Here is a 12,460-nt window from a genome sequence, read left to right as displayed (position 1 = left end):
GAATTGAAGCTATGGCCACATGAAACCTAATGGGCTGCCCAGGTGCCCCATGTTGTATTTACTAACTGAAAGCTGTACTATTCCAGCTGTGTTGCTGCTGCTGGTATCCACTGTAGCTAGCACAAAGCCAACTTATAGTTGTGATTGTGTATGTGATCACTGTTCTTGAAAAGCCTGTCTGTAAAGCCTGTAATATAGCCTGTAATGCAAGGTCCACATTTATGAGTTTAATTTGGTAGAGAACAAGTTTTAGGTTTGAGGTTAGACGTAGGCTCTGCACCACATCTGGAAATTTCTTTCATTATCCAAATGCACAGATGCCCAAAAGAAGTTTATATGTGTTTGTTGTAATTTGGCAGAACTGAACTATTTTCATTATTTGCTGCCTATCTTTTTTATCTTAGACTAATCCAAAAGGTCATATTTTACTTTAGTTCTGCCTCTAGCGTAATGGGCAGAAAGCTGTCAAGCCTTATCTTTAACACTGTGTTCTTTTTGGGTTTTTTAGCTTGCCTTTGAGCTTGAATCAATTCCAAATTTCAAGAAAGCATGTGGAGTGTTCCTAGTGAAAACACTTGTGTTTAGATAAGTCTAAATCAAATGGGATTTGATTTTTAAAAGTTCAAAACTTTGCATGTTTTGAACCATTTAAAACTGATCACTTTTTCCCTTTCCACCTTGAAACTTCAACTGTGTAATGATTTCTTATTTGCTTTCACTTCCTACAAAGATAGACAGTATGGGGATGCTCTGCTGCTGTTCAAGCCAGTACAGCCAGAGTCAATGACTCCTATGGCAAAATAACTTTTTTTTCTGAAGTGATGAGTCAGAAAGAAGCTAATTTTATGAAGCTCTGTGTTTGGAGGCAAAGTAAGTAATTTTATTTTTTTTTACCCCTCCCCCCCAAAAAAAAGAACTAAATAAGTTTCATGTTTTTATGTCTCTTGTTGGTTGTGTTACAACCAGAAAAGCCCCTCAGGCTGACTGTTGTTGATTTTTCTTCTCCAGGATTCAGTTTACTGCTTCTTTCTTTTCCCAGTGCATTATTTCTTCAGCTTTCTTGGTGGCTTTAAGGTAACTCTGGCTTCTCAGAAGTGCACAGTAGTGCAGAAGTGCAGGCAAATTGAGAATTTGAGCCAGAGTTTTGCTGCATTGTGATCTCAAGCAAAAATTTAAACAAACAAAAAAAGTTTAAACAACAACAACAACAAAATCATGGGTTTGCTTCATCATGATCTCCAGCAGAAATTTAAACAAAAGGCATAATGGGTAATGTGTAGGTTTAATGGTCCTGTAGATGTAGGGTGTAGTTATTTGCAGTCTTACAAGGCCATGCTGGAGAAGTGAATTGAGATGTGCATTGTCTTCTTAGCCTCTACAGTAAAGTACATGGAGAAGCTCTGACTGTTACAGTACACTCTCTCTTTCCCTCCAGGTGTGTCTTTCTGACATTTGTTTCTTGAACAACAATGGTAAATACAGGGTGGGGGGGACAACGTGTTTTTTAAACCTAACAACTCTGAATAAAAATCGGTTTCCATCTTGGGGATATTTTGCTTATAGAATCTCTGTCAGCTTGCAAGTTCTGCAGTAATTTGTAGAGAGAGAGGAAACAAGGCAATAAAAGCTTTTGTATCTAGTCTTAAAGCCTGGGAGTATGAGCTGGCATTCTGTATAAATAAATACGTAATATTTTAATCTGCAAGCCTACCTATTTTCCAGTGTTCCTGAGCCTTATTTTTACAAAGCCTGCCTATTCATGTTGCTAATTATTTATGCTTACATAGTTAAATAATTTCAGTCTTGTGGTAATGTGTTACTGTCTTGTCCTTTTGCTATTCCCTCCAACAAAGACTTTTCTTAACTTACATATTTTAACATGGGCTGTGTTTTGCCCCGAGACTCTGTTCTGTTGAAGAACGTATTTATCTCTGCAGTACTCAAACTAACAAGTAACAAAGCTTTGGAGACAGTTTTGCTCAGGAATCATGTTTACTGTCTTTTTCAGGATTCTTATGTAACTCTGGACCCTTATCTAAAGACAGGCTTTCTCAGTTGTTCATCTGCTCCTGCTGTCTGATCCTTAATGAAGTCCATAATTACCTTCCTAGTAACTCTTTGTGATGTTATAACTAAATGATGGATTGTGGAAATCCATAATAAAAAATACAATATGTGTGTATATGCATATGTAAAATGACTATATATGTGTGTGTGCCTGTATGTACACATACTTTTCTTATACACTTATGTGTATGTACATGCACGTAAGTGTATATGTATGTATATGCACACATGCAGAATATAGTTGGGAGTGTGTTGAGATAGATACACAACACAGTAGTAAACAGTAGGTGCAAGTGAATTCCTGAAACAAAACGTTTTACTGTGTTATAAATATTGTCTAACATCTTTTGAAGCTTCTGATTTAAAAAAAAAAAAAAAGAGCATTAGTTCTGTTCAATTTCAGTAACTCAGTATGTTATGGCTGATTCATTTGCTAGCAAACATGCATCTGTTAATAAAGCAGCAAAGACTCCTTTGCAGACCAAGCAAGAAGGGAATATGTTTTCCTCGTACTGAATTTTAAACTTTTTTCAGTAAGCAGAATTGTCAGTGCTAAATGTCAGGTTTCCCATTGAGAACATTGAATAACAGACTCTCAAAGCCAGTCTTGCTAAGGTAAGAGGGGTAAAAATCAATAATAGTGACAGGCAAGCTATGAGAATCTCTCTTTGCCATCACTGCATAACGATGTTAGGGACCCCGGAGGAGTGTGCTGCTGCTGCTGTCCGGAGCTTCCTGTCTGCTGTGGAGCAGATTTTAACACAGTGATGCCAAACCTTCTGCAGCTGCCCTTTCTTCTGCAACAGAACCTGTTCTCAGAACACGTGGCAAAAACGAAGTTCATTGTAATTTTCTACTGTTGGCTGTGTGTATACACTGCGTAATTTAATTCTGCTGTAAAGACCTGCAGGTTTTTTAGTGTTAGTTTTCCTATTTATCTTCACTTATAAAATGGCATTATTAGCTCTATTATTTTTGAGTGGCATTAAGGGGAGGGTCAAAATAGTTATGCTTAGTATTGTGATGCCCACTGTGAAAAAAGTACAGAATATTTGGCTTAATGATGAGGAAAGTGAATATAGCGAAGTTAGTGTAAGCTGGTTCTGTTTTCACAAATTCAAGATAAATTTGCTAGTGTTTTTGTCTTGCACAAAGGGATAAAGCAAAGCAAGACCTTTCTACTGCTGTGTGCTCATCTTCATTTTATGTGCCAAACCTTTATACCAAACTTCTTCCAGAAGTGTTGTCTTCTAATGTCTCAATGAGAAAGGGTACCACTCTTTCATATCCCACTATCCTTTAATCCCATAATGTTTTGAATATTCTGACTGCAAGAGTGAACAATTCTAAATAGTGACTATTTATAAATAATAGAATATTTTCTAGAAATAACAGAATATTGTTATAAATAATAGAATAATAAACGTATTCTGCATGTATATGTAGAATATACATATACACTTACGTATATGTACATATGCATAGGTATATAGAAATAAGTGTGTATATATATATACACACATATACCCCTATTTTATGTATACACATATATTGTATTGTTTATTATGGATTTCCACAATTTGTTATTCATCTAATAGAAATCTCTCCTAAAGTATCTAAAAGCTCTTTTTTTGAATACTTTTGCTTGAATTGACTCTACAGCCAGCTCAAAATTTCTGCAAAATGAGGTTGGCCACTAAAAGGCCAGGAGTTTCCCTTAAAAGGGGAACTTAAATAAATGTGTGAGTGTGTGTGGGTATAATCTTTTCTCTTGTGTGTTTTTCCCAAAAAATTGATTGTATTCAATTTCTTTTATGCTTTTCTTCACAAGTATATTTTCTGTAAATCTAAAAGCAGAATGTTGAGATGCTTATAGCATTACTGCAGAAGACAGATGTTTAAGAAAACCCCAAATATAATGAAATCTGAAATAATATTCATCAGCTTGCAGGTTTTGAGTTACCGTGAACTGGTACCCCAAGACACGGCAGAACTACAGGCACATTCAAAGGAAGGGACATGTGGAGATACATGGCATTGATGTCTGTTGTGCTATGTCTGCCTTACTGACAGGATTTGAGTTCACCTGTGTGACTGGAGACTTGAGACATAATTGGTGCAAAGCAATTAAGCAGTTTATTAATTAACGAATACATTATTAGGAAATTGGTAGAGCAGTAAAACAGTCAAAGGTAGGCCAGCAAATCAATTTGCCATTATATTGCAAGGCATATTACTATGCTCATCTATAAAGCTGCTAATTATAGCTCTAAAGCCTAATGAATGACATCTATGACTATTGAATTACAATTCTATAAGCATTGAGATGTCTCACTTTCACTGGCACTCCCCGCATCAAGTTTTACAGACTTTGTATGTTAGTATGAAAATGAAAGTAAGTAAACTACCTCCTCAGTATGTGAGCCAAATATAGAGGTATACATTGCCTAGCCTATGAGATCTTTTGAGACCACCCCTTTTAAGAGCTTTATGTAGCGTATGTAATAAAATATGCTACTGGTGAACTTTTGTAAGATACCACTGTGCAGTCGTAACACATTAAAAACTGATTTAAGAATTGTTTGGTTTAAAAGCAACTCAGGTATGGAAAAGAAGGAAATCATAAGTGTATTGCATTTGGGGATGAAAGTTTTAATAGTACGTTTCAGGAAAAAGGAAGTCAAGTGCTCAATTCCTTTTAATAAGGTCAGGGTATGTTGGAATTTTCTTGTGGATTAAATTTGATTTGATGGAGACTTTTTGCTTTGGAAAAAGAATGTTTAAGTGGATGAGGAAACTTATTTAGAAGTTTGTCTGCTTGAATTGTGTTCAGATAGCATGCGCGACTTCAAACTTTTGGACAGAAAAACTGGACACTATTAGCTGTTCTTTGGAACTTGGAAACCCCAGGACATTATCTACATGCAGCCATAACATGAATTGTTTCCCAGTAGTTGTGGTAAAGCCAGCCAGCCTGCAAGTGGTGAGAATCAAGCCTAAAATGATATAAATTGGCTCAAGCTCATGAATGAACAATATCCAGAGGCTAAGTGCTGGATAGGGTTCAGCATGTTCTTGCTGACTGCTGGGGTAGTGCTTGTGCAGTACAGTACTGCTTTTTCTATACTTTGTACTAGAGGTAAGATGAGAAGCGAAATCTACCACAACCAACTTCAATAGAATTCACGTGGCATAATGATAGCAGCAGCAATTGTGGTTGAAATACAAGACAGTATATTGCTTGGAGTTCAGCAGCATATTCTTCGAGAACGTTCAGTGTGGTTAAAGAGTGTGTGTGCGCGCATATGCCAAGGAGTGAAGGAGAAGGAAAATGATTTTCCCTCTATCTCATTCTTTACTTTCTGTTTTAGGAGTTGGGGTGGGGGGGAATGCGGTTTTAATGCTAAATACATTGTTTCTTACCTGAGGTACAGATGACAATAAGCAGTGACAAACTCTCGTTCCCCTCCCTCCCCTTCCCCAATACAGAGGGATTTAGGCGGGGGGGCTTGCTCTAATTGGCTATGATTTCTTCGTGTGGCTGGCTGCCTGCTTAAACCATTATGTTCTTTGATCAGTTCTGTCCAGGTCCAAAACAACACATGGACTGCAAAGCTTTATGACAAACTTTTTATGTGAAATTTGTTGTAAATATTACAGAATAGGACTACTAACATTTCAAATTATAAACTTTGTCTCCCTCCTTGGACAGAAGTCTCAGAACTGGGGTAAGTCTTTGCAGAAGTGCACTGTCCCTTGTTTTCCTAGGCACAAAGAAACCTGTGGAAAGACCTTAAGCAGGCAGAAATTGCACTACAAACAAAATGCATTTAAAAAAAAAAAAACACAACATTAAAAAACATTAAAACTTTACTGCTTTGATGTTGGATTTTTCCACTCACTCTTGTTCTTAACACATCACTGGAAAGAGACTGCTGTTTTGTGGCTACTTAGGGTGCTGAAAATTTTCTGTTTACTGCAGATATGGTTTACTCCCAGGATATGGGACAGGACTACACTGCTTAAATAAAAAGTGTGTAGCTTCTCCCTATTTATATGTGTGCGTATGTACTTCACTGCATATGTTTGTTTTGGATTGATGAACTAGTTCTAATTTTATTCTGTTTAAGTGTTTAGAAAAAACATATGTGAAGACATTGTTGGCACACTGTGCAAAATGTCTCTCTGCTTATTCTGTTCCCAGAATTAAGTGCATGACTTGTACGACGTAACTGTTTGGCAACTAAATCTCTCTTCTGTGTGGGGGGAAAAAAGAATGTTTGCTAAATTTGTCTTTATTTTTAGCATTCACAGGAACTTGGTGATTATTTTAATGATTTTTTTTCTATTTTTTTTCCCCCACCTTCTTTTGTAGGTAGCATTGGTACATCCTTTCAATGCCACTCAATCCATCAAGATCACATTTGTAATGATGACAGTGACAAGGTGAGGCTTACGTAAACGTTTCCTTCACATGATGCATATGCACTGGGATTTTTATGTATTGCTTTTACTATAAAAAGGTTGTTTGTTTTGCAGGTATAGCAGTCAATTTTCAGAGTTACCCTTTGAACTGTGTCTGGCATATTAAGAAATACATTTTACTCAAGGCAATATTTTAGTCCGTTAAGGAGAAATTTGTCTTTAGTAGTGCAGGGTTTTTTGCTTTTATTCCTTTGCTGTTCTAAACATTTGTGATTTGCCGTATTGACACCCTCACTTAATAAAGAACAGCAATGTTTTTGTTAATTTTTCAGTAAGGTAGGATGTCTTGTTGCTTCTGACTTCAGAGATTAGAGCCTAGCCAACTGTTCAAAGCCTTTTTGCAGTAGCTGTATTTTTCTGTGTTGGAGCTGAGAACTCAAGGTTTTACAGATAGGAAGCTTCTGTTCAGTGCTGCAACCTTAAAGTACCCACCTGTCTAGTAGTGTGCAAGCATTTTCCTAACCTCTTTTTGACATGCTCTCAGATTAGCTTGCTTTGAGTCTAGTGGAGTGCTGGATGTTAAATGTTCAATGATACTTGGATCAGTAGTGCAAGTGTGGCATACAGAAGGGAAAAGTTTTGATATTGAACTGCTGGTGAGACTTGCTTTCATGTTCCTGTTGATGGTTTTACCTTGAGCTTTACTGTCCTTAAATAATGCAAACAGATTCACATTACTTCAACACATAACATGTATTACACTGTTTGCAAGTATGACACCTTATAGTAAACTAACTTTTTGGCTTGGCATGCCTGGAAAAGGGCATGTATTAGCCAAATTTTAAATTATCTTTCTTGGGAAGTGCAATGCGACCTCTACGGCAGTGCCTTGAGAAGTGCACAAATCCTTATGTTTTGAAATTCTGGAGTAAGTTAATTTTATAGCTGTTCCAGCTTCTACTGCTCTACTGCCTTGTTTTCATTTTTCCCTCTCACTCTTTCCCCCTCCCCCCCCCCCCTTTTTTTTTTTAAACATAATTTTACTTTCAGGTACTATCCAAGATTTGAGGCCTGGTTTAACCTACAGATACTGGTCAAACATGCTATCCAGAACACATAAAAATTATTTTAAGTTTCCAATTGCTTAACTGGTTAACTCTTTTCAATAGTATTCACTGCTTTTTTTTTTAAGTCCTTGTGCACTCTGTTCGGGAGATTCTTGGGTGAGGAGCAGGTCGGGGAAATTTCCTTACAGAGCCATCCTAGTGCACCAGCTTCACACTGGAATTCCCTTTTAAGATTCTTCCTTTTCTGTCATTACACGGAAGATCACCTATGTGATCACCTAGATTTATTTCATATTGGGGTAATTGAAACTGTTTTAAGTCTTGTTGGAAATTGTGTTTGTTAGGTGCTTCACAGGTTTGGGGGAAGGGAGTGGGAAGGGGTGGGGCGGCTTACCTGCTTTAAATTTAAGAAGAGTGCATAGCCTTTTGGGTTGTTTGGCAAATCACCTGCTTCCATATGAACAGAGAAACTGGGCCACAACTTTACTTTTTCGCATATTTAGGGATGGTGGGAGAAAACAATCTTTCTCATTGGTATTGATTCTGCACCAAATGAGAACTCCCAACTGTAAAAGCTGACTGAAGTGGAACTAGTATAAAAAGCAGAAAGAATGTGTTTTGGGTGTATTTCAAAGATATATTTTCCCTCAAATGTCACTTCTATTTGGTAGGAGCTTTGATTTTTCTGTGAGAATACATGAAGCTGTTTGCCTTTCACTTTATAGGAAATTCTAGTTGATCCGTTGATTAAAATGACCACTTGTTTAGAAAAACAGTGAACAATCTTCAGAACAGACATCTGTGCTCTTCTCAGATGTGCTCTGTGCTCTTGTTTTAAAAACTCTGAACTCTGTGCTCTTGTTTTAAAAGAGAGGATAGAACACTAAGCTCAGTGTCACGGGAGGGGGGGATAGGCAGACTGGATGTCTCTTGTTCTGTTTTTTAATTTTTTGAAGGGCTTGTGTATATGTATATACTTTTTTTTTTTTTTTTAAATTATAAGTAGTGCTTCCCAAAAGCAGCTGGTTACAGTACTAGGGTACAATTGCAATTCTCTACCACTCTTTGGTTGTATTTCACATATGCCTATATTTTTGTGTCAGTTTTTGAACTGCTTATTAGTTTCCAGTGTGAATTACTGAGTTACAATTTATTTTGCCATTACTAAGAGACAGCACCTGATGATTTTGGTGGGAATATCATTTAAAGATAAAATGCAGGATTTAATTGATTTATTTACCTAAAAATTTTTATTAATTGTTGGACTTTTTTGTATTCATGCTAGAAACTTTATGAAAAGCATGCCTTCAGAATAGTTTGACATATCTCTGATTAGTCAACACGCATGTTTCAGTGAAATAATTTACTGCTCTGTGCCTGACTGTGTGTAACCAGTTTTTGCATTACAGAAGAAATGTAAATGATAGATTTGACTGGCAATCTGCATATATTTTACAGTAGGTTCTCCACAAGCCCAGTCTTCATTTCCTGGACAACAGTATGAGAAAAGTTGTACACCACACATGCTAAAGGAATGTTGCAATCTTAATGAAAACAATTCCCAGGCTTCCACCCCAATTACTTGATTTTGTTGGATTGGCACATGACAATCTTGAATTCATGTTCAGTGACATCAGCAAGAAACGAAAGTCTAAGATTTTTCATGTGTGGCCTCACCGCATTAAGAAGGATGTGTCATTGTTGAAAGCATTATTGGTAGTACTAAGAACCCTTTTAATTTCATAGCACCAAAACCAGTAGTTTGCCTCTTGTCTTATAAAAAGATCTAGTGTAGCATAGCTAGAGAGTACATTTCCCATTTTAGTTGGTGTTGCAAAGTGATTATAATTGAGATACATCTTAAAATAATTGTTGCTTTGGAGGTGGGAGCTTTTAAGCCTCAATGCGTGAGTCAGGGGAGCCTTTTTTCATATTTGTAATTTCTTTGATTTTTCCATGAAATATAACATGCTGTATATGTTTAATACCTGTGATTTTTAAATGACTGAAATACTTAAAGCTGGAATTGTCATTCTTAAAATATTTAATAACATAACTGAATAAATTTCTTTATGGAGCACCGCATTTAAGGAAAGGTATTTGTAACAACGAACTGTTATTCCTTGGAATATTACTTTGCTTTAATGCCCAAGCAGTGGTCTCCGACCAGTGTTAAACAGAGAGACAGATGCAAGTATATTATCCTGCAGAGCCTTTCAATCATATTCAGTTTATTTAGCTTTAAAAATATTTTTTTGTCCTTTGAGTATTTGTTTCACCAGTGGTGTACTTCCATTAAAGGATGCTTGCTCGATTTGAAGAGAAACTCCAAGGATGCAACTCTTAACTACTCTTGGGACATCTCTTTTCAGCGATCTCATCGAGTTATCTATTCCTTAGTTCTCATGCAGTTCTCATGCAAAAACCAAATTGACCACCTAGTAGAAATGAAAAAAATAAAGCACAATGGGAGCAATCCAGTGGAATATTTTCACTAGCACTAAGGGGTTGGAAATTATTATTATTTCCAAATAATTTACCTTGCTTTACTCCTTTTTAACTGAATTTAATTTTATTTTTTTTTTTTACTTTCATAGTATTACTCCTGTTAGATTTGCTTTTTTATAGTATGTAAGGAATTTCTCTTTGCTTGGTACTTACGACCCAAATACATAATTACATTATTTGACTTACTATTTCTAACCTTTAAATTTCCCAGTTATATTTAGTACATCTTCCATTTCTTTAGTGATTTATTGTTCCTGAACTTACTCTCATTTGTCTGTCTTGATGGGCACCCAGTCCTGAGTCTGTAATCCAGAGGGCTGTCAACTCTTTAAAAAGATATTTTTCACAAGAGGGGAAGTATTTTATAAGTTCTAATCCTAAAAAAAAGAAAAAATAAATTAAAAAAAATGCACTTTTTTGTTTTCCTCTTTGGATGGTGCGGAGTCCGGTAGGATAAGACTAGCAGACTCATCCATAGCTGAACTCAAAATGATTCAGGAATTCAGTTATTTTAAGGTCCATCACATTAATATGTGATTAATATGTGATCTGTAAAATAAGATTATATGCACCTCTTGTGAGGAATGTGTGTGGGACAATACATAGAAAATTGGGAACATTAAAAGGAATTTCTTTTGCCCTCTTCAATTTCAAAACTGGAAAAAATTCTTCCTGTCCGATTAGGGCAGCACTAATTCATTCCTCTTTGTGTGTGTTGTCTGCACACCACCCTCCCACCCCCCCCTTAGTTTCAGTTAATTCTGCCTATCCTTACTGAGTAGCTTCATGCCTTTTTCATGTTCGTTTCACATCTGGCAACTGCAAGGACATAATTGACTGATTTTAAACTGCTTTCCTGCCTGGTGAATTGTCTCCTTTAGAGCATTAATTTTTTGTCTACAGCAGATGGTTTGTTTTGTTTTCTTGGATTGGATTTGGGGAAACTTTAAGTAGACTGAAGTACAGAGAATGGAGGCAGATTTGAAAGGTGAAAATAGTTAGGGTGATGGTATCTTATTTAAGGGAATAGCTTGAGTAGATCAGTTCTCTGATACTTCATTTTTTCCATTTGCTGAAGAGTTCTGCATCAAGAGATGTGATGCTATGGCAGTGGTAGCAAAACGTTGATCATCTTTCTCTAATGACTCATCAGCAAGTGATGTTGCTCCTTGTTGACTTTTTCTAGTCAGTCTCGCCCCCTCCTGCATTATCAGGAAAGCAGATGAAAATCCAGAGCCCGTAAGTATGAGCTGAGCAGGTTGCAGGCGGCCGTTGTTGAGAGGCTCGATGGCTTTTGTGATGTTTCGTTTTTCAGCGCAGAGTCCCCAGTGCCCCCAGTTCCGGTGAGTACCCCGCCCGTGGCGGCAGCACGTCCTCCCGAGGCACAGCCGTCCTCAGGCCTGGTCCCCGCCCTCTCTTCTGGTAGGGGTGTTCCCTGCCCGGTGCTTCAGTCCCGCACTGCCGCGCACGCTCCCAAAGGCTTGCACGCCGGTTGCCCGCGACTGTTGGCTGTTTCGTTTTAAGCTGTGGGGACGGAGCAGCGTCGCGGCGGGGAGCCGCTGTCGGAGCGGGAATCGGCCTGAAGGCTCGGGCTCAGGCACTGTCCCCGCTGCTGGGGTGGGGGGAGAGCACTGACCTGCGCCCTGCTTTCTGCCTCGCCGCTGCACGGGCAGAGGGGGCGGGGCGGGGCGCGGAGCGACAAACCGAAACTAAAACGGGGCCGGGGGCGCGCCTTCGTGCGCCCGCGTGCGGGGCTCCGCCCCCAGCCGCTGACAAGGAAGGGGAGAGCGGCTTTTACCCCAGGGCGCAGACGCCTCAGGTTTTCGGATCGCCGCGCCGCCGCCAGCACGTGGGTTGGTTGCCTCGCCTCCTCTTCCGGCCGTGGCGGTGACGTACGGGGGCCGGCCTCCCTGCCGCCCCTAGGTGCAAACAAAGGACGCCCCGAGTCGCCGTCCGTGGGGCGGGGCTACCTTCCGCCCCGCCCTTCGCGGGGCTGGGCCGGCTGGAGAGTGACGTTACCGCCCCCGCCGGAGACGGTGGGGTGCGGGCGGGGCCGCAGGGGCCCGGAGGAACGGAGCATGGCGAACGGCGGCGGTCGCGGGCCGCTGGAGCAAGTGACAGCGGCGCGGACGCAGAACGGACGAGGGGCACGGGGGGGACTCGCCCTGTGATGGGCGGAGGACGCCGGGCCGACGCTCCCGGAAGCGATCGCGCGGGTAGGCGGTGTAGGCCCGGCCCGGGCGGCAGCAGAGGGGCCCCCGGCCGAGACGACAGGAGGCGGCGGGGGAGCCTTCACGGTGACTGCGGGGCGCACAGAGGAGGTGGAGGCGCGGTTCTGCCGTGCCCCGCGGCCGCAGGTACCGGCGTGGGGACGGCAGGTAGGGGTGGAGGAC

At 39.8% G+C, this 12,460-nt stretch overlaps 1 protein-coding gene across 3 annotated transcripts in view; it reads left to right on the top strand.

Annotated features, from left to right (window-relative positions):
* RNF38 (ring finger protein 38) overlaps positions 1–12,460 on the top strand; it is a gene marked incomplete at its 5' end in the record, with an annotated part of 127,163 nt that overhangs the window by 62,659 nt on the left and 52,044 nt on the right. Inside the window, one exon of one of the 3 annotated variants that reach the window (XM_082337037.1) lies at positions 6,443–6,513. In XM_082337037.1, coding sequence (XP_082193163.1) covers positions 6,443–6,513 — 71 coding nt within the window. Of the gene's footprint in view, positions 1–6,442; positions 6,514–12,067; positions 12,446–12,460 lie in introns of those variants that run through there. The other 2 variants (XM_082337038.1, XM_082337040.1) reach the window with 2 other exon arrangements.

This window comes from Platalea leucorodia, assembly GCF_965183815.1.
Source record: "Platalea leucorodia genome assembly, chromosome: Z".
NCBI classification, from domain to species: domain Eukaryota; kingdom Metazoa; phylum Chordata; class Aves; order Pelecaniformes; family Threskiornithidae; genus Platalea; species Platalea leucorodia.
This window is presented reverse-complemented; position numbering and strand designations above follow the sequence as displayed.